This window comes from Cajanus cajan, chromosome 9 (genome assembly GCF_000230855.2).
Source record: "Cajanus cajan strain Asha chromosome 9, NIPB_CcT2T_4, whole genome shotgun sequence".
Classification (NCBI taxonomy): Eukaryota; Viridiplantae; Streptophyta; class Magnoliopsida; order Fabales; family Fabaceae; genus Cajanus; species Cajanus cajan.
The window spans coordinates 39,636,370-39,660,563 of record NC_138525.1 but is presented as its reverse complement, the minus strand read 5'-3'; the positions used below and the strand labels follow the sequence as shown (position 1 = coordinate 39,660,563).

Genomic DNA, 24,194 nt, shown 5'->3' with positions numbered 1-24,194 from the left:
GGGAGTATTATTTCGGCGAGCCTCTCCAGGCTCAGTTATTCTGTTGAGGGAGTATTATTTCGGCGAGCCTCTCCAGGCTCAGTTATTCTGAGAGAGTATTATTTCAGCAAGCCTCTCCAGGCTCAGTTATTCTGAGAGTATTATTTCGGCAAGCCTCTCCAGGCTCAGTTATTCTGTATGAGTATTATTTCGGCAAGCCTCTCCAGGCTCAGTTATTCTGTACGAGTATTATTTCGGCAAGCCTCTCCAGGCTCAGTTATTCTGTATGATTTGTTGGATTTTCTGTATTTTGCCTTTTTTGTCGATTTTGGCTTTTTCTGTGTTTTTGCCTTTTTTGTTGATTTCGGTTTTTTCTGTATTTTTTGTTGATTTTGGCTTTTTCTGTATTTTTGCCTTTTTTGTTGGTTTTGGCTTTTTCTGTACAGAAATGTCTCTGGGGAGTATTATTTTGGCAAGCCTCTTCAGGCTCAGTTATTCTGTATGATTTGGGGAGTATTATTTCGGCAAGCCTCTCCAGGCTCAGTTATTCTGTATGATGAGGGAGTATTATTTCGGCGAGCCTCTCCAGGCTCAATTATTCTGTATGACGAGGGAGTATTATTTCGGCGAGCCTCTCCAGGCTCAATTATTCTGTACGTTTTATTGATTTTCTGAATTTATGCATTTTGTTTGCCGCTGTCATACACAAGCAATTTTTCTATTTTTTCTATTTTATGCGACTGCCTCATGATGAGGTCTTTGAATGTGCAATTAATGTGCGTGATGCACAAAATGCAAGTTTAATTATTTTATTAATTTGTTTTTTTTTTTTTTTTAGAAAAAATGAATGGCTCCCCCTATCCTCTTCTTCTTGGAGGAATTTTTGTCATTGACGTGAGGGAGGATTTCTGTTATTGCCAATACGGCCGTTATTCATTTCAGTATGCCCGTATTGAATTGAAAATTTGTTCATAACCCTAATTTTGGTACGGGCATACTGAACATGATACGGGCGCATAGTTTTTTCTGAAGTTTGATTTTTTTTTTTATTTTTTTTTTTTTTTTTTTTTTGAATAAACAGAGAATAAGTGATTTTCCATTACACCTATCATCTGTATGCATGTATGATGTATGATGCACCTAATTCTATTTGATTCATTTTTCAAAAGAATTAACCGATGCGTTTTTTCTGTTTGGATTTTTGCCATTCCTCTAGACGGGCTGTGCGCTGCCGATTTCTGTAACCGAGGAATGATGCGTGTTATATTGAGATTTGGTGTCATCAACCAAATGATCCTTCCCTTCCTTTAAAAGATATGTCAACCCTCCTATTGACCACTATATCTCCATGTTTTCACTAGATTATCCTAAAATCGTTTGGGACAAGAGAGAAAAGAAAGGAAAGGTATATTCGTTTTTGAAAGTTTGTGTTTTAGAGGGGATTTATTTTTATTTTGAAAAATTGTTTTTGTAAGAATGGCTGGCCAAGGTAGGCTTATTGTGTTTAGGTTTGTTTGTTTAAACATTCATGAAGTTAATCAAATCTTGTTATTGACGTTGTGATTTGACAACTTAGATAACTTCCCTTGAACCTTTCTTTTTGAATTCGGTTCATGGTACCATCATGGATTTCTTTCGTTTTTTGATTGTCCTTATTTTTGCCTAAAACACCTCTTTGCGGCGTTTTAGCGGACTTTTGATTTTTGTTCATTTTTGCAACCCTAACTTTTGCCTAGGTCACCCTTTCGTGGGATTCCTAGCGGGTCTTTTGCTCTTATTTTTGCGCAGCCCCCTTTTTGGGTTTCCTGCCGAGCTTTCTTTTATTTTAAAAGATTTCTTTTTATCCATGATGGCACTTGTCGAGGCCAAGGAAAGGTGCTCTAAGTTGTCACGCACACTTCCACATAAAAATGATGTGGGTTTATTGTTATTAAGACAATTTTAACCTCATTCATGCTTATTCAAACAGGGTTAAAAATAATGTGGTTTAGAGATTTATTGCAAACAAGAAAAGAAGCAATAAGAAATAATAAAGAATGATTTTATTATAATCATAATGGAAACATGTGCCCTATCGAGGCTCGGGGGTCGGGCTGTCCCCGAGGAGTGATCTCTAATAGTCATCAAGTCTATACATCCCTATCAGAAGGAGAAAAGCACTTGATGACAACGACCGGCCTTGACGTTTGTGAACCGGCCTTCCTAAAGATCTGGCTTAAAGAACGTCGAGAAGGATCTTGGTTCCTCTTCGTCCTTTGATCTTTATTAGGGTTGTATCCTAACCCTTGTTTCCCCGAATTATCCTTGATGATGGGTAGCTCCGGAATTCCTTGGGAGTCCTTGCCAAGTCCTTGTCCCGGCAAGTATCCATTCTTGGTGAGCATATGGGCTACCTTCTTCATTTCTCAGGGAAATGTCTCAACATTGGCGATCTCCAATGCTTGGAAGGCGGTTTCTAAAGCTTCCTCTGCTGCATCCACATAAGGTATGTTGGATGGCTTGCTGATGAGTATGTCATCTTCAGTTTGTACAGTCACCAGTTTGTCACCCACTATGAACTTGACTTTCTGGTGGAGCGTAGAGGGTACAGCTTTCGCATCATGAATCCAAGGTCGGCCAAGGAGACAGCTGTATGCCGGAGTAATGTCCATCACTTGAAATTCGACGTTGAAGATGGTGGGTCCAATTTGGATTGGGAGATTGACTTCTCCCACCACTTCTCTTTTAGAACCGTCGAAAGCTCGAACGATCATGTTGCTCGGGCGCATTTGGATTCCCTTGATTGCCACTTGATCGAGCGTTCTTTTTGGCATCACGTTCAAGGAAGATCCATTATCTACCAAGACTTTAGCGATGTGATACTCCTTGCACTTTACAGAGATGTGCAAGGGCTTGTTGTGATTTGGTCCCCCAGCGGGGATTTCCTCATCGGTGAAAGTGAGGTGATCATTAGCCGTGATGTGACTAACAATCCCCTCAAACTTGTCTTGGAAGATAGTGTGCGACACATATGCCTCGTTCAAGACTTTCAACAGAGCTTGCCGATGCGGTTCGGAGCATAGGATCAACGACAACAGAGTAATCTTTGCTGGCGTCTTATGAAGTTGATCCATGATGGAGTACTCGCTCTGTCGGATATATTTTAATAGCTCATCAGTCTCCTCCTCGGATTCTTTATTTTCCTCGGTTTTTTTCTTTTTCTTTTTCCTTTTCTTTATTCTTGGGAGCTTTATCATGAAGATCATCGGGAGTGTAGATCCTGCCACTCCTAGTCATGCCCCCAAGTCCAGCGATGTTAGAGATATCGCTGTAGGCAGAAGAATGGATGTCGTATATCCACGGCACAGCCTTATTTGATTCGTAGGGGAAAGGTCTTGGAGCAGTGATCCTTAATGGTGTTGGACCTTCCCCTTTATTCGTCTTGATTACCAACAACGGAGTTGATGTGCGCTCGCTTGGCGCGGTTGTTGGCTTACACTTAATAACAAATGGCGTGCGATCCATTCTTTGAACATACGCATCGATTAATTCTTTCTTTTTATTAATGTTTATTAATGATTTACTAGGAGGGATGTATGAAATGTAAACCTAGATCCCTCCATGATCTTTGATAAGAATGCATGATATGAGATGATGACGTTGAATATGCATGCATTGTGTTTATTCAACTAAGCATTATCATGTTTTCGGGATGTTCCTAAGATGATGCATGATATTGCTTGGTTTGGATAAATAACCCTTTTTTCTTTTTTGGGTATTTTTATTTATTATATTTTTTTTTTTGTATTTTTGGGTGAAAAGGGAAACTACCTATATGAATGTGATGAAGGTAGATGTTAACACCATGTAACGGAAGATTCTTATTCCCATTTATTCTTTTAAAAAGGAATGTTGTATGTTTAAAGAATGCAATGTATGCTCAAACAATGTCACATAAACAATGCACAAACAATTCACTCATCCACGAACAGTCACGAGCGAATCACGAGGTAGGGGTATCCTGCAGAAAAGTGCATATTCAAGGAGGTTCTAACTGTTCTCACTGGTCTGAGGCCCCCAAGGTGCCCCCATTATAGGGACCCAATTCCTCTCGTCGTAAGTCGATGGAAAGTTCCAACGCACTGTCGGACTTGAGTTCATGGTTATCACCTTGAGTGATGCTTTCCGACAACGGTCTACGGGCACCTATAGACCCATTCGACAACCGGCCGTACTAACATCCACTCCCTATGGCTTACCACTCATGCCCCCGGGTATAGAGGGAACTGTTGTGTGCAAAGGTTTGTGTGCAATTTATATTTCAAACAATTGCAGAAACTAAACATACAACAGTTATTAAAGCCATATAAATAAAGCATGTTATCATACAAACAAGGGGTAATGAAGTAATTTTAACCATTATTTGTTAAAAATAATCTGTCACTAAATGGGACTGACTCTCGAGGCTTCCCCAGTGAAGTCGCCACCGGCCCGAAACGGGCTTTCGGCATTCGCGAAGGATGGTTGGACTCTTTTATTTGTTTAAAAATATGGATTGCTAGAATGACTTATTCTCAAACTGAGACCTTGTCAAACGAGCAATTTTATTAAAAGGCTCACCAATCCATGTTAATCCCAAGCGGGACCCTCCATGGATTAGCGGTTTTCATAAAAAGGAAGGGTTCATGGAGTCGCCACCAATGTTTTACTCAAAACATTGGAAAAAGAAGTTTAAGGCAATCGATTCAAAAATCAACTTCGGCCATGACAACCAGAGTCGGGTAAGGGAGTCGGTTACGCGTGGGGAAGGTGTTAGCACCCCACAGCGCCCCTTTCGGGTTCCCTATGACAGATTATTTCTAAAAAAATAATAGTGCGAAATTACTAAATTACCCCTATTTATTCTAAACAATTATAACTTAACTATCTACATGATGACAGTTAAATATACACACAGAAAGCAGTAAAAGGAAGGTCTTAAGAAGAAACCTTTGAAGCGTGCTTTTATATTCAAGTAAAACTGGGAAGCTTTTTGGCGTTCCCTCGCTCTACAAGCCCGCTCGCTCCCTCCTAGAAAATTTTAACTATGGAAATCCGGAGGATTTCCCTTCGACTCAGTTCGAGACTCAAGCAAAAAGCTCAGAACTCGAGAACTTTGTCGGATCAACTCTCCGAGTGATTTCTAGGTAGAGCACTGCTCAAAAAAACCCAGAATACTCAAGAAGAGGGTTAAAACTCAGTGTAAAAGTGTCAAATGACGTCCAAATGACGTCTTATTTATAGGGAACAGGCGCAATACGGGCCCTGGAGTCAATACGGTCTGTATTGAAGTTTTGAACTACAATACGGCCGTATTGAGTTCAGTGCGGCTGTATTGAAGTTCAGAAACTTCAATACGGCCGTATTGAGTTCAGTGCGGCTGTATTGAAGTTCAAAAACTTCAATACGGCCGTATTGAGTTCAGTGCGGCTGTATTGAAGTTCAGAAACTTCAATACGGCCGTATTGAGTTCAGTGCGACCGTATTGTAGTTCAAAATGTTCAATACGGCCGTACTGAACTTTTGGGAGGCCATATTGGGCTTTATTCCCTCCACTTCCTTATTTTGAGCTATTATAAGACCTCTAGACCTACAGAGAATCCTCCTAGGGCCTTCCATGAGTCCTTCTGGCTGACTTTCCTTCAGTCTTCAAGAGTCTTCAAGCTTTATTTCCGACCCGGACAATTTTAGGGGTCTACAGGGAACCATATAGCATCCGAAATTGAGGAGCACACTTGGCGCCACATGATTGGTCACATGTTGGCACCAAGATTTGAATTCAAATTCAAATTTGAATTCAAACCTTGTGTCACATGCTCATGACCGGTCATGTAATGCTAAATGATAGATTAGGTTGAATTTAGAGTGAATTTAGGGTTGCATTTCGGTGTCACACTTGTGCAACCAAGGTGGTGCCAAAAGTGTGACCTAAATGCAACTTAAATTCATCCTAAATTTGACCTAATTTGTCCTAATTCAAATGAACTATTAAACCTCCTTAAACCCTAAACTAATGACCAAAATACAATGGTCTAATGAATACAATCAATAGGAAATATTACAAGGAAAATAATGAGCCCAATATTGGGTACCAAAAGCCCAAAGGCCCATGTAGCCCAAAACTAGGCCCAACTAGCCTATAACCTAAAATGCTACTCTATGTGGTCCAAAATACAAGACCAAAATATATGATACCTATACTAACATGATGTATACAAAACATATGAAAATAGATATAACAAAATATGGCCCATGAAAAGTTTAACTTGGGCCTTCCTAGGCCCAATGGCCCGATGGGCCCTGACAGGCCCAAACCTTCATGTCTATCCAACTCCTCTTGGTTCTTTGAGTATGTCACCTCTTGCACTCCAAAGCATGATTCCATCAGAAGCCTAAAAGTTTTGTTTAGAAGTCATGTGTAGTCCTTTATATGTCATAAAATCCTAGACTAGCTTTATAAACTTAGTTTGTTTACATTTTTTGTTGATTCCGTCTTGTTGAACATGTTCTTGTGTGGCTGAACCAAAATGTGCTTTTTATTTTCATCTTTGAGTTCATATTTGCTATTAGTTCTAGAAAATTCATAGAGTTAGGTTTCCATTATGTTTTCTTGAAAAGTTTGTCAAAAAAATTGTCATAAACACTACTTGCTTCCTAGGTTCTTGTATATCTTTGTTTGGCCGAATCTTTTATGCTTCCTTAATCAAACAAAACAGAGAAAAATAGAGGCTCAAAGTGTATTAAAAGTGTAGGAAATAAAAAGGATAGGTCTGCTTGAGATATACTAAAAATTTGTGCAAAATTTTGTGAGTACTAGTAGAACACAAACACTTGTGAACCTGTTTGGTTGAGAAACATTCATGAAACTCTTTTTGACTTGAATTCGAGAATCATATATATGTTAAAAGGCATGAAACTCCCGTTTGAATAAAAATAGATGTGAAAATAACACACAAAATAAAAACCAAAGAAAGAACAAAAGAAAAAGCCAAAAAGGATTGAAAAACTTGTGAAAATAGCTCTCGGATTTCTATTGGAAAAATTGTCAACCATTGTTATATTTTTTATTCCATCTTGTTTTCATTTTCAAATCTTAGATTTTTGTTTGGTAATCTATTCTAGAGCCATTGATAGGACTCCTATTGAAGTGTTTTCTTTCTTTTATACCTTAATTTTAGCTTGTCTTTTTGTTGGCAATCCTTCTAGCCTTGTCTCATTGTACTCTCAATTTGGTTTAGCCTTTTTAATTGTGCTATTTCAGTTTTTAACGTTTTACTCCAGAAACTACTTGGTGTGTTGAATGCTTCTTTGAAGGATTGGAAGGCCAAGATACAAGGGTAGCATCTTAGAATGTTTGTGGAGGCTTAGGAGATTGATTTCTCCTTATGTGGAAGACTCTTGAGGGAAATAAACACCTTGAAGTTAATCACCATCAAGACTACGTCAAAAGAAGAGTGAAACACTTGTGAGGAGCTGCTGCAAGGAGTAGTGGCTGAATTGGACTTGAAGGAACAAAGAGATTTTTAAGAAAAATATGTGAAGAAATTAGAAACCGAATTTAGAGACGGAAATTTTGCTGTCACAAATTTTCCCTCACTAAATCCATCTCAAAATTCTGTCTCTAATTAATGGCTGATTTTGTTTTTCAAACTTGGTGCAGCCACTACATTTCATTTCATTGCCATTTTAATTTCATTTGTGTACAATGCCTTTGGGAGTGTCTTGAAGGTGTCTTTGGTGCATCTTCATCTCTCCCTAGTGTTTTCAATTAGGGTAATTTTCATTTAGTACTTGGTGGGAGTGGTCCTTGAAAGCTCTTGGTGTTTTTCAAGCTCCCATATAGGTTATAGCTTTACATGACTAGTTTATGTTTTCATTCATTTATGTTTTTAGTCATTTATGTTTTCAGTCATTTAAGTTTTTTGCTATTTAATTCTTGATTGTGCTTGCTATACGTGTTTAGTAGTGTTACCAAGGTTCCAAAGGCCAAAGTAACACCTAGGAAAATTTAGCTAAGACACTTAGAAACTTGTTTGTTGTTTTCTCTTTTGAAAATTTTTGTGAAAATTGTTTTGTGCAAGACAAGGTACAAGGGAGTTTAGTAATTTCTACTTGAAGAGACTTGGTTATTAAGTGGCTCCTTGTAGGTCACCTCCCTCCATAGTTCAATTTGTGTACTTAGACCTTCAAGTGCTAAGTCTAGCACCAAAATCTTTGTTTTCAAAAAAATATTTTTTTTTGTGTGAAAAAGTCTTTTGTCTAAAATGTCTCACCCTGATGACTATAGTGAAAGTGATAGCTCACCAAAAAGTATTTTGTATCATGCTAAAAAGCTTAAATCACTTAAACTATGCAGGAAGCAAGAAGCCATTCAAAAAGAGAAGGAAAAGATTGAAAGAGAGGCTCAACTTGCTATTCTAGAAGAAGAAATGAGACTTTTTAGGCAAAAGGAAGAAAAATTGAACGAAGAAATGAAAAGAAAAAGAAGAAGTAGTAGCACCCACTCACAATACTCTTCTCCTAATGAAAGCCTTAACATAGGTGACCATTATCAACCTACCCCTTGGAGGAGTATTAAACCTAGGGAATCCAAGGTGGATCTCCCTCAATTTTTTGGGAAGGATGATGTGGAAGCCTACCTTGATTGGGAGATAAAGGTAAAGCAACTTTTTTCTTGCCATAGGGTGAGTGAAGAGAGGAAGGTGTCAGTTGCAACCCTTAGCTTTCAATGGCATGCAATGTCCTGGTGGATCTCCTTAGAAAGAGAGAGGCGCCTCCACAATGACTCTCCTATCCAATATTGGAATGACTTAAGGAGTGCATTAAGGAGGAGACACATTCCCTCTTATAATGGAAGGGAGCTTATGAATAAGCTCCAAAGGCTCCAACAAAGGGATATGACTGTTGAACAATATAGGCAACAGATGGAGCTATATATGATGAGGGAGTGTATAAGAGAATAGGAGGCCACTACAGTAGCTAGGTTCCTTAGTGGTATTAACTTAGAGATTAGAGATCAAGTGGAGCTACTACCTTACAGAGACCTAAATAACTTGGTCCAACTTTGTGTAAGAGTAGAACAACAACTTTTTAGAAAATCTTCTTTTAAGAAAGAAAGCTCCCACTCTACATCTCGTAAGAAAGACTACAAAAGGGAGGGGAAATATTTTAAAAGGAAAAATACTTTAGAACCCTCCAAAGAACTAGCTAAGGATAAGGATAAGGGGAAAATCACTCTAGACACTAGCACAAGGACTAATAATATTAAATGTTTCAAGTGTCTAAGGAAAGGCCATATTGCATCTCAATGCCCCGAAAAGAAATTCATGATCTCAATGGGGTATGACACTTATAGTAGTCAAGAAAAGACTACTACCTCCTCTTCAAGTGAGAGTGAGGATGAAACAATAGAGCAAGAGTCTAATATGGAGTTGGTTTATCCTTATCAAGGAGAACTTCTAATGATTAGGAGAGTCCTTAACAATAAACCTAGTGGTACTCTATCACAAAGAAAGAACATTTTTTATACTAGATGCAATGTTTCAAAAAAAAACATGTTCTCTCATTGTAGATAGTGGCTCATGGTGCAACTATTGTAGCACTAGGTTGGTTGAGAAGTTGTGTTTAATTACTATGCCACATCCTAAACCTTATCAATTGCATTGGCTCAATGAGGATGGAGACATAGTAGTTGACCAACAAGTGAAGGTCAAGTTTTCCATTGGGAAGTATGAAGACTATGTTTTATGTGATATAGTACCAATGGAAGTTTGTCATATTTTGTTAGGAAGACCTTGGCAATTTGACAAGAAAACAATGCATAATGGTCCTACTAATGAAATCACCTTCACGCATAAGGAAAAGAAATTTGTGTTTCATTCTCTCTCACCTCAACAAGTGGCTGAGGATCAAGCAAATATGAAACTCAAAAGAAAAAAAGAAAAATAAAGAAAAATAAAAAAGACACTTCTCTTAGGGAAGAGTAAGGTGGAAAATGTCTCCTCTAAAGGACTTGTGAGTAAAGAGAATTACTTTATCACGAAAAATCATTTGAAAAATATTTTCTTCATTCATAAAGACCTTAACTCTTACCCTTATGATGCCACTAGTCATGAAGTGGAGATTCAAAAATAAGTTATTTTTAAAGAAAAAGAATCTCAACTTCAAGATTTAGTGAAGAAGAAGTGGACTTCACTTAGTCTCACTTCTTGTGCTACTTCCTTGGTGGTGCCCTAGGTAGATAACCCTCCTTTCTTTAGGACTCCTTTTACCTTAATTTTTCTAATAAAGCACCCAATTATTGGATTATATTGTTTGGTGGATACAACTTAAAAAGATATATTCTATGTTAAATCTTAAGGGAAGTTCACATTCACTTGAACTTAATTTGACTACTTCCCTACAAGATAAACTTAGAATATATGAGTCTTTAAGGCTCCTTTTGACACTGTCTTCTCATAACTATCCAACAAATAATATACTACAAAAAATTTTAGGAAATTTTCTAGTAGTATTTTCCTTATTTTCTAGGAAACGCCTAGGTTACTACATTGGGTACTTTAGGCAATATGTTTTAGTTTTTAGGACTAATTCTTTAAGATGTTATAGTCTTAGTTTTAACACATTCTTAGGTTTTAGTTACACACCTAGACTTTGTTTAGGAGAGAATCCTATCCATTACCTTGAAGGACTAATGTCATTAATTTAAACTTCTTTGCTAGGTTCTCTGGAAGGATTCCTCTTAGGGTATTCCTTTCATATTTGTTATTTGAAAATGTCACCTCTTATGAATGGTATTTCATAATTTTAGTTAATGATGTCTATCATGAAGATCCTCGAGAATTGAGGACAAATCTTTTTCAAGAGAGAGGGGATGATGGAATCATGCCAAGGCCGAGAAGACCAATAGGTGATACATTAAAGAACCCAAGAGGAATGAGTTAATCTTGAAGACCTTTCATATGATTGTATATAGTAGTTCCTTGTATAGGTTCATTTTGCCTTCGTATTTGTGAGGCACTTTCTTTCTTTTATTATAGGATATTCCTTTGAGTATTTAGGGTATGTTACTTGGATACTTTTTCTCTATTTAACTTGTATTAAGGATCATTAATTTTCATATATTTAGTAGTAGAAGTGGGGTTCCAAATAGTAAGGTGTGTAGGTGTAACTAGTAATTGGATCAGGAGTGGGCCTAGGCTAAATTTTACATATTGGGCTTCTTTTCCTCCATTTTTTCCCAAGGAATTGATTTCACTAGGTCTCACCATCATTTGGTGAACCCAACTAAATCAACTCCAAGATTTTTGGATTGGATTAAATGAGAGAAAACTCCATTGGTGCCTAGCCTCCTTCCTTTGGACGAATTACCAAGCTTCTTCTACACACTTGGGAAGATTATGCTACAAGCTTCTAACTTAGCTTACTTCCAAAGCTTTTAAGTTAGAAGCTTGCTTCACAACCCTCCTAAACCAACTAAGCTGATCAAGCTTAACTAACCATGGTTCTCTTGAACCATAGTTAGTCTAGCTTGCACCACAAGCTTCTCCCCACTATATAAGTCTTTTCCTTGGCTTTGTAATTAGTTTTGACATTTATGAGATTAGAATTAAGAAAATTCTCTCTCTCTCAAGAGTCCAAAATCGTGGAGAACTTTCTCTCCTTAAGAACCTTCACAAAGGAATCTTTCCTTTGTGCCTTGATTCATCAAACTTCTTCTTTTTCTTCAAGAACAGTGCGCCACCATTGTTGTTTCCTTCAAGCTCTTGGAGCTTGAACCTGAATCCATGAAGATCCTTCAACCTCAAGAGAAGATTGGACTTGAAGGTGGAGCTAGATTGAAGAACCTCAATCATTTCAACTAGGCGTGTCCATCATCTTGTTGGTGGTAGGTTTATTTTCAAGTCATCACACTTGGAAAGAAGTTGATAATGAGACACATTGGAACCATTTCAAATGGGGTTGCAACTTTTGGGAGATTGAGGTACCTAAAATCTTGAGGGAAATACTTTGATGAGGCTAACTTGTTTGTTCATTTTTTAGGAAAATTACAAAGAATAGGACTTAGCGATAAAAATTAGAGAAATTTTTTCATTGCAACTTGAATCTGTCACAAAATATGTCTCAAAAGCTGTCTCTAAATCTAATTCTACCTTGTTTGGATTAGATTTCATTTTTAATTCATTGGTATTTCATTTGTAATCTTTAGTTTCTGGACCCTTCATATTCCTTACTCATATTGTAATTGTATTGACCTATTAGGAGTGACTTTGGAAACCTTTTAGTGTCTCCCATCTCTCCTAAGTTTTACTAGTGAAACCTAATATCCGTTAGTACTTGTGGAAGTGTCCTAAGGGGCTCCAAGTGTCACTTAGGCTTCCACTTGGGACTTTCCTAGTTTACTTTCTTTCTAGATGCATTTAGTATCGTGGAAGTGTTCTAAGGAGCTCTAAGTGTCACTTAGACTTCCACCCTAGGGAATTTGACTATGCTTTTACTTGCTTTCTTTATTGCCTTATCTGCTAGTTTACCTTGAAAATTTGTTTAAGGGCATTCCAAGTTCATTTTAGAAGGCTTTCTTACCTATTAAGGGTGTGTTCACACACACACTCAAAGCTTTTGTGAAAATCTTTATAACTTTTATTTTTTCTTTACTTGCAAGCTTTTGTGAAAACCTTTTCAAAGAAAAAATGAGTGGTTATTCTCATGATAGTAGTGTGCATGGAAAAAACTCTCATAGTAGTAGGGAAAGTACTAAAGAAGAATTTAGGGAACTTAGGGAATATATTAGAAGAAAATGAAAAGAATAATCAATCGATTAGAGAGTTGATAGCTAAGTTAGTAGTGGGAGTGATACTAGTAAGCCCAAAAGCCATCATTCACACTACTTCAATTGAAGGGTTTTTATAGTAGTTACCATGATGATGGCTACTAGCAAAAAACCCCTAGGCAACATAGTCCTAGGCAAGAGAAACACTATCAAAGATAATCTAGAGTTGACCTTCCTCCCTTCCATGGAAATAATAATGTAGAAGGGTACTTGGATTGGGAGATGAAGGTGGAACAACTCTTTACTTGCCACAATGTGAGTGAAAAGATAAGATTTCCCATGGCTACCCTTAACTTTCAAGGGGATACCATGTACTGGTGGACTTCCATTGAAAGGGAAAGAAGAATACATCATGAGCCTTCAGTCCAATATTTGAATGAGCTTAGAAGTGCCTTAAGGAGAATGCATATACCCACCTACTATGAAAGGGAGTTGATGGATAAGCTCCAAAGACTCCAACAAAGAAGTTAAAGTGTGGAGTAGTATAGGCAACAAATGGAGTTGCTCATGATGAGGGCTAACATTAGGGAAGAGGAAAGGTCTACCATAGCTAGATTCCAAAGTGGCCTTCACCTAGGAATTAGGACAAGGTTGAATTACTACCTTATAGAGATCTTAATGAGTTAGTTCAACTTTGTGTGAGGGTAGAACAAAAATTAAGAAGAAAGCCTAGTCTTAGGAAAGATTCTACCTCATACCTTAATAAGGACTTCAAGAACGAGGGTTACTTTTCTCAAAATAGGATTGAAAGGTTACTAGAAAATCAAAAAGAAAAGCCTTCCCATGATACTAGAACTAGTTCCATCAAGTGATTTAAATGCTTAGGAAAGGGTCACACAACATCCCAATGCCCCACAAAGAAAACCATGATAATGAAGGGAAATGAAATCCTAAGTGAAGAAGACACATATTCTTCTTCATCTTTCTCAAGTGATAAAGACATAAACGATAGTTCTAGTGAGGAAGCACCATGTGGAGGTGATATATTTGTTGCACAAAGGTTACTTACTAATCAACCTTATGAACAAGACCAATCACAAAGGGAGAACCTTTTCCATTCTAGATGTAAAATTTTTAAGAAAACTTGTTCTCTCATTATTGATAATGGTTTTTGTAACAATTTTGTAAGCCAAAGGTTGATTTATAAGCTTAACATGACTACTATAGCTCATCCTAAATCTTACAAACTTTAATGGCTTAATGAGGATGGACCTATAGAAGTCAAAGACCGAGTAAATATTCCTTTATCCATTAGAAAATATAAATATGAAGTTTTATGCGATGTAATTCCAATGGATGCAAGTCATATTTTAGTTGGTAGACCTTGGCAATATAAACATACCTTGACTCCTCTTTCACCTTCACAAGTGTTGGAAGATCAAGTATCCATGAAAAAAATAATTAGATAAAGAAGTAAAATAGGAAAAGAAGAGGAAAAAAATAAAAGAAAGTAAAAAACAAAAACAAAAACCTTTGTCCTAAAGAGGAGGAAGAAAAGGTCCTAGAGTTGGGGGTAATGTCTCTTCCAAGGATGTTGTTCTTAGAAGTCAATTTTCTATTAAAGATTTTATCAAATAATGACTTCTAGTTGAACAACCTTTTTACCTTCTCTATGCCAAAGAGACACTTGTTGTCACAAGTTTTGAACTTAAGTCTCTACCTAAGGGGGCTCAAACTCTTTTAAAGGAATTTGATGATTTATTTCTTCAAGAAGTTCCAAGTGGACTTCCACCATTAAGAGGGATAGAACATCAAATTAATTTGGTGCCTGGGGCTAGCCTTCCTAATAGGCCTGCCTATAGGACCATTCCCCAAGAAACAAAAGAGATCGAGACTCAAGTTGAAAGCTTGATGAAGAAGGGTTGGGTTCAAAAGAGCCTTAGCCCTTGTGTTGTGCCTATTCTTCTAGTTCCTAATAAGGATAGAAATTGGAGAATGTGAACAGATTTTAGAGCTATTAATAATATAACTATTAAGTATAGGTATCCAATCCCTAAACTAGATGATATGCTAGATGATTTGCACAGAGCACTCATATTTTCTAAAATTGATCTTAAAAGTGGTTATCACCAAATAAGTCTAGACACTAGGTTTTGTTCGAGATTTATCTATAAGGGATAAGAAGCTTCTAATTCAAGAAAAGTAACCCCCTGAAGTCGAGGAAGATGTAGAAGTAATCCAAAACAGAACATAGGACATCCAATAAGTTCTTCACCAAAAGGATCAAAAACCCTAATTTTAGCTTGGAACGACCGTTCCCAGAGTGAGAATGACCATTCCACCTTCATTGTTTGCATGGCCTGGAATGACTGTTCTCGCCTGCACAAAGAGAAGCATTTTCCAAGCGCGGAACAACCTTTCCCCTTCCCAGGTGCCTATAGAAATGTGCCATGGACTTCACTTCACACACACCTCATTCTCTCTTCCCCCTTGACTCTTTTTAGATCACTTTGAGTAAAATAAACTCATTGCAGTGTTCGATTAAGAGATCTTTGGTCCCTTTGGCAGAGATTTTGGAGTTTCTAGTCTAAAATTTCTTCTCTAGTACTAAAGAGGTCTTTGTAGAGCGAGGTTGCTGCAAAAAAGTGCCCCCACACAGTTTTACGAGAAGAGAATATAAAAATTTGCTTCGGAGGTTTCAATCTCTTTTCCTTATTTATTTCTTTAGTTGTACGCTTAGGATAGCCATCATAAGACATTCCGTAGTAGATTAGGAATAATGTAGAAATAAATAGCCATGTATGCTTAATAAATAAAGGGGTAAATGCTTAATTACACCGTTATAATGCTAGATTTGTCATAAGGTATCGAGATCGGGCGTTCTGGGGTGCCTAACACCTTCCCCACACGTAATTGACCCTCAAACCTAACTCTAGCTATGAAGGTCAATGTCAAATTTGCAAAAATCAACTTTCTTTTTATGATGTTTTGAGTAAAATATTGGTGGCGACTCCTTCAAACTATTTTCAAAACCATTAGATAGAGGATTAGTCCGGTCATTGGGCAATGTGAAGTTGATGAGATTTTTCAAATAGAGGTCCAAACCATCTATTGATCACGTCGGAATTTTCATTTTTTTGGGTTCTGACAAATGGTGACTCCACTAGAGAAGCTAAAAGAGGGTTAGACTCATTTAGTGACAAATCTAGAAAAATAAGGTGTAATCAAATTTTTACCCCTTTACATTGTTTGTCTATAACATACTTTTAGTATGGCTTTAATAACTACATGTTTGCTTAAATTCTATACTTGTTTTAAAATAATTACACATAAACCATTCCACACAATAGTTCCCTCTATACCCAAGATCTAGAGTGTGAGTAGGCCATAGGGAGTGGTTGATGTACGGCTAGCCATAGAACGGGTCTTAGTCGCCCATAGGTCATTGTCAGAAATTGGGCTTACGGTGATAATCAATTACTCTAGCCAATACTTGGTCAGACCACTGACGTCTGCCAAATGACGATGACAAAGATATTGGGTCCCTATAATGGGGGCCCCTTGGGGGCCTTTGAGACTAGTGAGAACAATTAGAACCACCCAAGAATATGCACTTTTCTCTACAGGGACCTCAACCTATGGAATTGAACGCGACTGTCTGCGGGTGTATGTTGATTGAGCATATGTTTGTGCATTTATTTGTGTGCATTGTTTGTTGTTTTGAATAATCTAATAAAGAAAACACTCAAAACACAAAAGCAAACAAAAAAAAAGCATTTTCATGAGGGAAAACCTAGTGTGGAAAAATAAATCTATGAGAGACATGCATTGCATCATTAAACAAATATCATGCATTTTTTTAAAACATTTAGAATCACCAGGAAATTTTCTAACAAAGGCAAATAGGCCCTAGTTAGTGTGGCTTTTGTAACATTGTAAAATATTACGAAAAGGGACACCCATTTTAATGATAATAAATCACCTTCGTTCGTAAGGAACAAAGGTTTCTTAGGAAATGATTTTTCAACCTTTGTTAGAAGCTTTTCTGCATCATTCATTCAACATAAAGCTAATAAAACACATTCCCTAAAATTGGCTTTTCAACACCTCATTCTGACAAGGCTTAGAAAGAAAGGGTAATGGAAGCCCTAGAGGAAAGAAACTGCCAAATCTCCGAGGAGCTCACACAGATGAGGGAACAAATGGCCCGAATGATCGAGGCCATGAACAAAATGCAAAACAATGACGAAAGCACCAATAACGTCGGGGACAACTCTAGGGAACATTTGAACACCCTAGAGGACAGGTTAAAGGCCGTTGAGGTCCATAACTTTGATGTAAAGGAAGCCGATGAGATGTGCCTTATGCAAAACATCTAGTTTCTCCTGAAGTTCAAAGCCCCAATTTCCCCAAGTATAGCGAGGCCAACTGCCCAAGGGGTCATCTGACAATGTGTTGTTGGAAGATGATTTCCTACGCCAATAATGAGAAGTTCTTATTACACTACTTTTAGGAGAGTCTATCTGAAGCTACATTAAACTGGTATATGCAGTTGGAGGGTAGGAAAATCTAAACTTGGAAGCAACTTGTTGATGCCTTCCTCAAGCGCTACAAGTATAACATCAACCTGACACCCGACAAGTCAGATCTACAAAACCTGAGCTAAAAGGATGACGAACCCTTCAAGGTCTATACTTAAAGATGGAGGGAGTTTCCTACAAAAGTAGAGCCCTGGGCAAAGAGAATATGACTCTCTTCATCGATTCCCTAACTAGACTATACTATAGTAAGATGATAGGGAACACATCAACTTTCTTTGCCGATATAGTCACTATCGAGGAAAGAGTCGAAGAAGGCTTGAAAAGAGGGAAGATAGGAAAAACCTCCAAAAACCAAAAGCTTAAGAAGTTTTTTGGAAAGAAAAAGGAGGGTGGAGTTAACACTGTACCTTCTCCACTACTCCTTAGACGGCCAAAGCAGTACCAAGGGAGGAGAGGAAATTTGACAAGATACCAACAAGCTATGCAAATCTAATTCCTCAATTGTTGAAGGCTTCGATGTTGGTGGGAATTCCACCGTAAAATAAGCTAAAGCCACCCTATCTACAATGGTATAGGCCCAACAAAACTTGCGATTATCTTTCAGGATCTATAGGACACTCTATTGAGAACTACAAAGCCCTGAAGATACAGATACAAGGGCTTATTAACGCTAAGTGGCTCAAGTTTGAGGCCAATGCACCAAACATTGATAAGTAGCCATTCCTCAAATATGATGAGTAGCAATTTTGGGATGGTCTGTTCAAAAGATGCCAGGGGGCTCTCTAAAAAATAAATAGATAAATTTTGCTTTCAACTCGTGACCTTCGCCCACGGTCACAAGTTCATACAAAAATAAGGGCTTGTAAAAATTTTACCTTCATCAATAAAATATGTCATTATCTCAACTTTCTATGTTTATTATCTTCTTCCTCCTCTCATGCATTAAATTCTAAAACTAATTACAGAACCTAAAGCAAACATGACTGAAGATAATGAAATTAATCAAACTTTGAACATCCATAATGCATTATCTAAGTCTAAGGAGGATGAGGAGGTCATTTCTCTAGATATATAGAGATTATTGAATAGAGAAGCTTAAATGATCTAGCATCATTAGGAGGAAGTTGAGAAAATAGATCTCGGATAGGGAGAGGATGGGAAGGAAATCAATATCAACATAATGATTAATGAGAACATCAGGCATCAGTTGATTGATCTACTAAGAGAGTATGTCGACATCTTCGCATGGCCATGATACGCCAGGATTGGACCTCAAGATTGTGGAACATAAACTACCCTTGAAAGAAGGGTTTTGCCTCGTGAAACAGAAATTAAGAAGGATTAAGCCCAAATGGTCCCTCAAAATAAAAGAGGAGGTTAAAAAAAATTGGATGTGGGGTTCCTAATTGTTTCACATTGTCGTGAATAGCTTGCAAACGTAGTTCCAGTATTGAAAAAGAATGGGAAAGTTTGAGTCTGTCTGGACTACCATGACTAGAACAAAGCTAGTCCCAAAAATGATTTCCCTTTACCACACATTGATGCGTTGGTAGACAATACTGCAATGAATACCATCTTTTCATTCATGGATGGATATTCAGGGTATAACCAAGTTAAGATGGCTGGTTAAGATCATGAGAAAACATCTTTTATCACACCCTAGGGCATATTTTGCTATAAGGTGATGCAATTTGGTTTAAAGAATGTAGGAGCTACCTACTAGAGAGCCATGGTAACTCTGTTCCATGATATGATCCATAAGGAGATCTAAGTCTATGTGGATGACATGATCACAAAATCAAAAGCCGAACATGATCACAAAATCAAAAGCCGAACATGATCATCTTATCCATTTGAGAAAATTGTTCAATCGTCTCCAGAAATACCAGCTAAAGCTGAACCCTGGCAAATGTACTTTCGGAGTTCGATCTGGAAAACTCCTTGGATTTATTGTCAATGAGAAAGGTTAAAGATAGATCCAGATAAAGTAAAGGCCATCACAGAAATGCCTCCTCCTAAAACAGAAAAAGAGGTCAAAGGTTTCCTCGGGAGAGTAAACTATGTTGTGAGATTCATCTCTCAATTGACAAATAATGTGCCTATCTTCAAACTGCTCCATAAAAATCAAACAACAGAATGGAATGAAGAATGCCAATAGGCTTTTGACAAGATTAAAGAATGCTTAACAAGTCCACTAGTGTTGGTGCCTCGTATTGAAGGCAAACCTCTGATTCTGTACCTCACGGTGCTAAAAAACTCTATGGGATGCGTATTAGGCTAGCAGGATGAGACTAAAAGTTGAGAAAGGGCTATATACTATTTGAGCAAAAAGTTTACCGGCTACAAAACACGGTATTTACCCCTCGAAAAAACTTGTTGTGCTCTGGTTTGGGCTGCTCAACGACTAAGATAGTACATGTTTAGGCATACCACTTGGTTGATGTCTAGAGTATACCCTATCAAATGACTGTTTGAGAAACCCATCCTTATAGGAAAGGTTGCCAAGTGGCAAGTACTACTATCCAAATATGACATATCATTTGGATTTAATGTGTTGAATTATATGAAATAAATCTTGAGTATTGGATAAATGTATAAATATAAATGTTAGTATGTTGCGTGTATATGCCTTATATATTGCACATAGGTGAGATATTTTCTTTCCTTTGTGTATGTTTTGTTGTTTCTTGTTTGTGTTGATCATCATGTTGTTGAGATTCATGGATGGTGAATCAAGTTCAAAGAGTTTTGATGATAACAAAGGACATAAGCTAACAAAGGACATGAAAAAAAGAGAAGACATGAATACCATGAATGAATACCAAATGTAATAGGAGCAGTTTATGTGTTCTTATGTGTTGAGCTGCTTTGTTGGTCAATTTTATTTTCTATGCATGTTTGTGCTTTGTGCATGAGTTAAATCTTAATTCTAATTATCTAAGAGTGAGTATGACGATGATTAAAAGTAACTTGGAAAGATTCTAAATATGTGAAATTGAATTTTGAAAACTAACTCAAAATAATCAATTATTACTAACTATAATCAATTATTTCAACTCTATTTTTCAAGAGGTTGAGAAACCTTGTTGTAATAACTAATTATCTGTGAAATAATCGATTATTCCAGAAAGTGCTCTCTAGAATAATCGATTATCCTGCAAAATAATCGATTATTATGTTCTTGAGTGATTTCCAGAATTCATGAAGAACAAAATAATCGATTATCCTTAAAAATAATCGATAATCTGAGCCTGAAAACTTTATTAAAATAGTTCTCACACTCAGAAACGGAGAGAGATGAAACCAAGTGATATTGTGAAATCTTTGTGATAAACTTTTGATCTTTGTGATCTTCTTGGAGAGTTTTCTTTATGAAACCAAGAAGTAAAACACTTTGTGAAATGCTTTGAGAAGAATCATCATCATCACTACATTCTTGGAAAGAGGAATTAAGATTGATCAAGAATTCACAGTATGATTTGTTCAATTTCCAAGTGAATTCGCTCCTTTAATCTTTTTGTGTATTGTGGTAAAAGTCTTGAGTAGGTTTCTAAAGTAGTAAGGAATTCTTGTAGTGGGTTTCTACAAGAAGTGCTTTCTTGGGTGCAAGAAAAGGGTCTATCATGTGTGTTGAAGTGTATGCATGTGTGGCATGCTTGTAAAACTCTTTCATTGAGATAGTGGAACAAATCTTGATTAGGTTTTGATTGAGGACTAGATGTAGGTCACATGTAGAGTGGCTGAACCAGGATAAAACACTTTGCACTTTTCTCTTATCATTATCTCTTACATTGAACAATCTTTAATTGAATGTTAAAATGGTTGGTCTTGATTAATATGCTTGTATGATTAAATGGTTTAAACCGGAACATAAGCACTGCATATAAATTGTTGTTTAAGCTGATTCAATAAAGATTAACCAAGAAATCATATAAGAGTCATTCACATATACTAAGAGGTTCAATATACTTCATTGGAAATTGGGTTTAGAAAAGTTTTAAAGAAATTAAGATCCTTAAACTCTGATAAATTTTTTAAGTGTCATTAAATCCAATTGACCCCCTCTTGATTTAAGCCATTCTTTTCTATCACATGCAAGAGTAGAATAGGTATGAGGCCGAGCATGTGATAGAGAGGAAGCTTAGTGGGCTTAAATATATTTTTAATATCTTAAATTTAAGGTAAATTTGTTTTTAATTTCTCAAATTTAAAATTTATTTTTTAGTCCATGTAATTTCAAAAAATCTTATTATTATAATCTTTATAATCAAATTTTGTTAGGAACTCTATCAAATACTATTGTATAAAATTTACCTACTAGTATCACTGTTAGTGAAAACATCACATTAAACCTAGATGATACTAGACAACTATGTCAATCTACCACTTTTAGATATGTTATTATTAACCTAAGGGACTAAAACAAAATTTTTAAAAATTTGAGAGACTAGAAACATATTTAAGTCAACTTAGTGCTTCAAATTGATGTTTTGGAGTTTTGTTATGATAGTTTTTTTTTTTGGTAAAGATAGGAAAAATTACCAAAAATGGTCACAATGAAGATTAAACCTAGATCTTCATGTTTCTAACTATCCCAAATCCCTCTCCACCTAACCACTAGGCTAACCCTAGTGGTTTTTTATGTTTACTTTATTGTGATGTTTTATAAAAGACCAATTTGTGTCTTGATTTATAAAATTATATTTTAATTATTTCTTTACGTTATAAAGTTTTTATTAAAGGCATGTGAAATTTTTACAATCCATATTAATGAAATTGTTTCATATTTTTTAATTAAATATATTTTATTAATGATCTTTTATAATATACACTTTTGTGTTACTAATTGTTGTGAAAGCTAATTAATTTACTATTTTTGTTACACAAAGTATCAAAATAACGAATTATGGCATTTGAAAGACTAATTTGATGTTTTATATTTATTTAATTTTCTATATTATATACTTTACGAGATCATGCATTAAAACTCTTACATACCTATACAACCAAATGGATTCATCTATATTTAATTTAATACATTTTCTCATATACATATATCTACACGGGAGCATATTCTCTTAAATAAATAAATACTGACCATTCACATGTGTGTGTAATAATGTTTGAGTTTAGGGTTTATATATTTATAGACATATTTTTTGGTATTTCTACATGTAATGTTTTATAATATATAAATAATGAATTTAAAGTTATATATATAAATTGTGTAAAATAAAAATTATATCATCGAATAAGGTCGTCATAAAGCATCAAATCAAATTCTTGTTATTATGTACAAAATTAAAACATAAAGGTAAATTAAGATGATAAAATTCTTACCGCTTGCACATAGTACCAAATAATACCGAATTCCTATATCACCAAAAAAAATGAGAGAAAATATCAATTTCAGAATCATAGTAATCTCAACATAGAGAAAAAGAATGTTATTTGCTTAATTACTTAAAGGTTATAGCCATCAACCAGTTTAAAAGCTTTTTTTATTTAACGCATGGATTCTTATAAATTCAGGTAAAATATAAGAGACAATACATTTTTTTCTTCTAAAAATTGATTGGATTAATAGAATGATGTATATTACCAATGAAAATTAATTAATAACTATATATAAATTTATATATAGAGATAAATTGATAGATATATTTTAAATTATGTTTTTAAAAATCTTAAAAATTCGTTTAGAAGAGGAAAGGTGATTTTACTAATGATTTGAAAATACCTAAATTTGCATAGTATTAGTTGGAATGAAAAAAAAAGTATCAACTAAGAAATTAAAAGAGATAAAAATAATTACTTTGATTAATTAATAAATTAACAATATTAATTTAATTTAACATGAAAACTCCACAAAATTAGAAAGACAGTTGTTCATGTAAAAGTATAAGAGCGTGAAAAAAGGTTATTGTTATGAAGTACGAGAGGATTAATTGGAATATAATATATAAATAAAATAAAACGTTGAAAGGAATAAATATTTTAAATTTTAACATTTATTTTTTTTCCTTTACCAAAATTCCCGAAGTATCCGCTATATGAAATCTCAAATCCATAGACCAGCGATCTCTGCAGCACAGGGTATGAAGATTTATTTGTGTCCAAACCCCACCAAGATGTGGGAGCAACCAACTTTACACGACAACCAACTTCAATGTCCTTTGCTTTTACGTCACCACCAATAGCGTATATATGATACCCTTTCGAGTGCCAGTTTAGGCAGCGAGGAGGAATTTTCACATACTTAAGATTCTCATTCACTGGATGGCTACAATTCAAGAACACTAACGATTTTATTCCATAGACATAGTATGGGTTCGTTCTGTTAGGACTGAAATTGGATCGAGAAAAGAAATAGCGAGGAAGGGAAGAGCAATTGTGTTGTTGAACTCCAGGATCAGCCACTCGGATTGTGGAATTGTTGTAGTTTATTGCCTGCACATGATATTTTCCAGAGAACAAATACAATACCGTCACATTATTTTCACAAGCAAGCTCATACCTTTTGACGCCGCAGCTTTTTGGGTCGTCTTTTAATCGAAATGGATTATGTATGTTCGTGATTGTGCCACATGAAGAAGGGTTGCAAGCATGCTTTTTAGTTTTGGTAGCACAAATATGCTGCACTAGGAACGTAAGGAGCACAACCACAACCAATAACGCTCTCTCTCTCCACATTACTCCCAAACTCTCTCTCATTGAACTCAACTTCAACTGCATACAAATCAAAGTACCTATTTAATAGACATAGACATAAACTAAGGGACCACATATTCAAAACGGAGACTTTGACTCAGAAATTAAACCGCGTTTTCCTCTCTTTCCTTCTGGTTTCCACAACTGATTCATTCTATGTAATATAATGATGGAGG

At 36.0% G+C, this 24,194-nt stretch overlaps 1 protein-coding gene across 2 annotated transcripts; it reads right to left on the bottom strand.

The window, feature by feature from the left end:
* Positions 1–305: 305 nt before the first annotated feature.
* Positions 306–24,192, bottom strand: LOC109798876 (uncharacterized). Of its 2 annotated transcripts, XM_083063995.1 has the most exons (4): positions 23,825–24,192; positions 23,337–23,590; positions 22,648–22,680; positions 306–6,389 (listed from the first exon to the last, which is right to left on the bottom strand). In XM_083063995.1, the coding sequence occupies exons 1-4, from the start codon at positions 24,040–24,042 to the stop codon at positions 6,382–6,384; spliced, it is 513 nt and encodes a 170-aa protein (XP_082920121.1). In that variant the 5' UTR covers positions 24,043–24,192; the 3' UTR covers positions 306–6,381. The 2 variants fall into 2 exon arrangements, with proteins under 2 accessions (XP_082920121.1, XP_082920120.1); XM_083063994.1 differs by having other exon boundaries at positions 23,337–24,156.
* Positions 24,193–24,194: the final 2 nt, after the last annotated feature.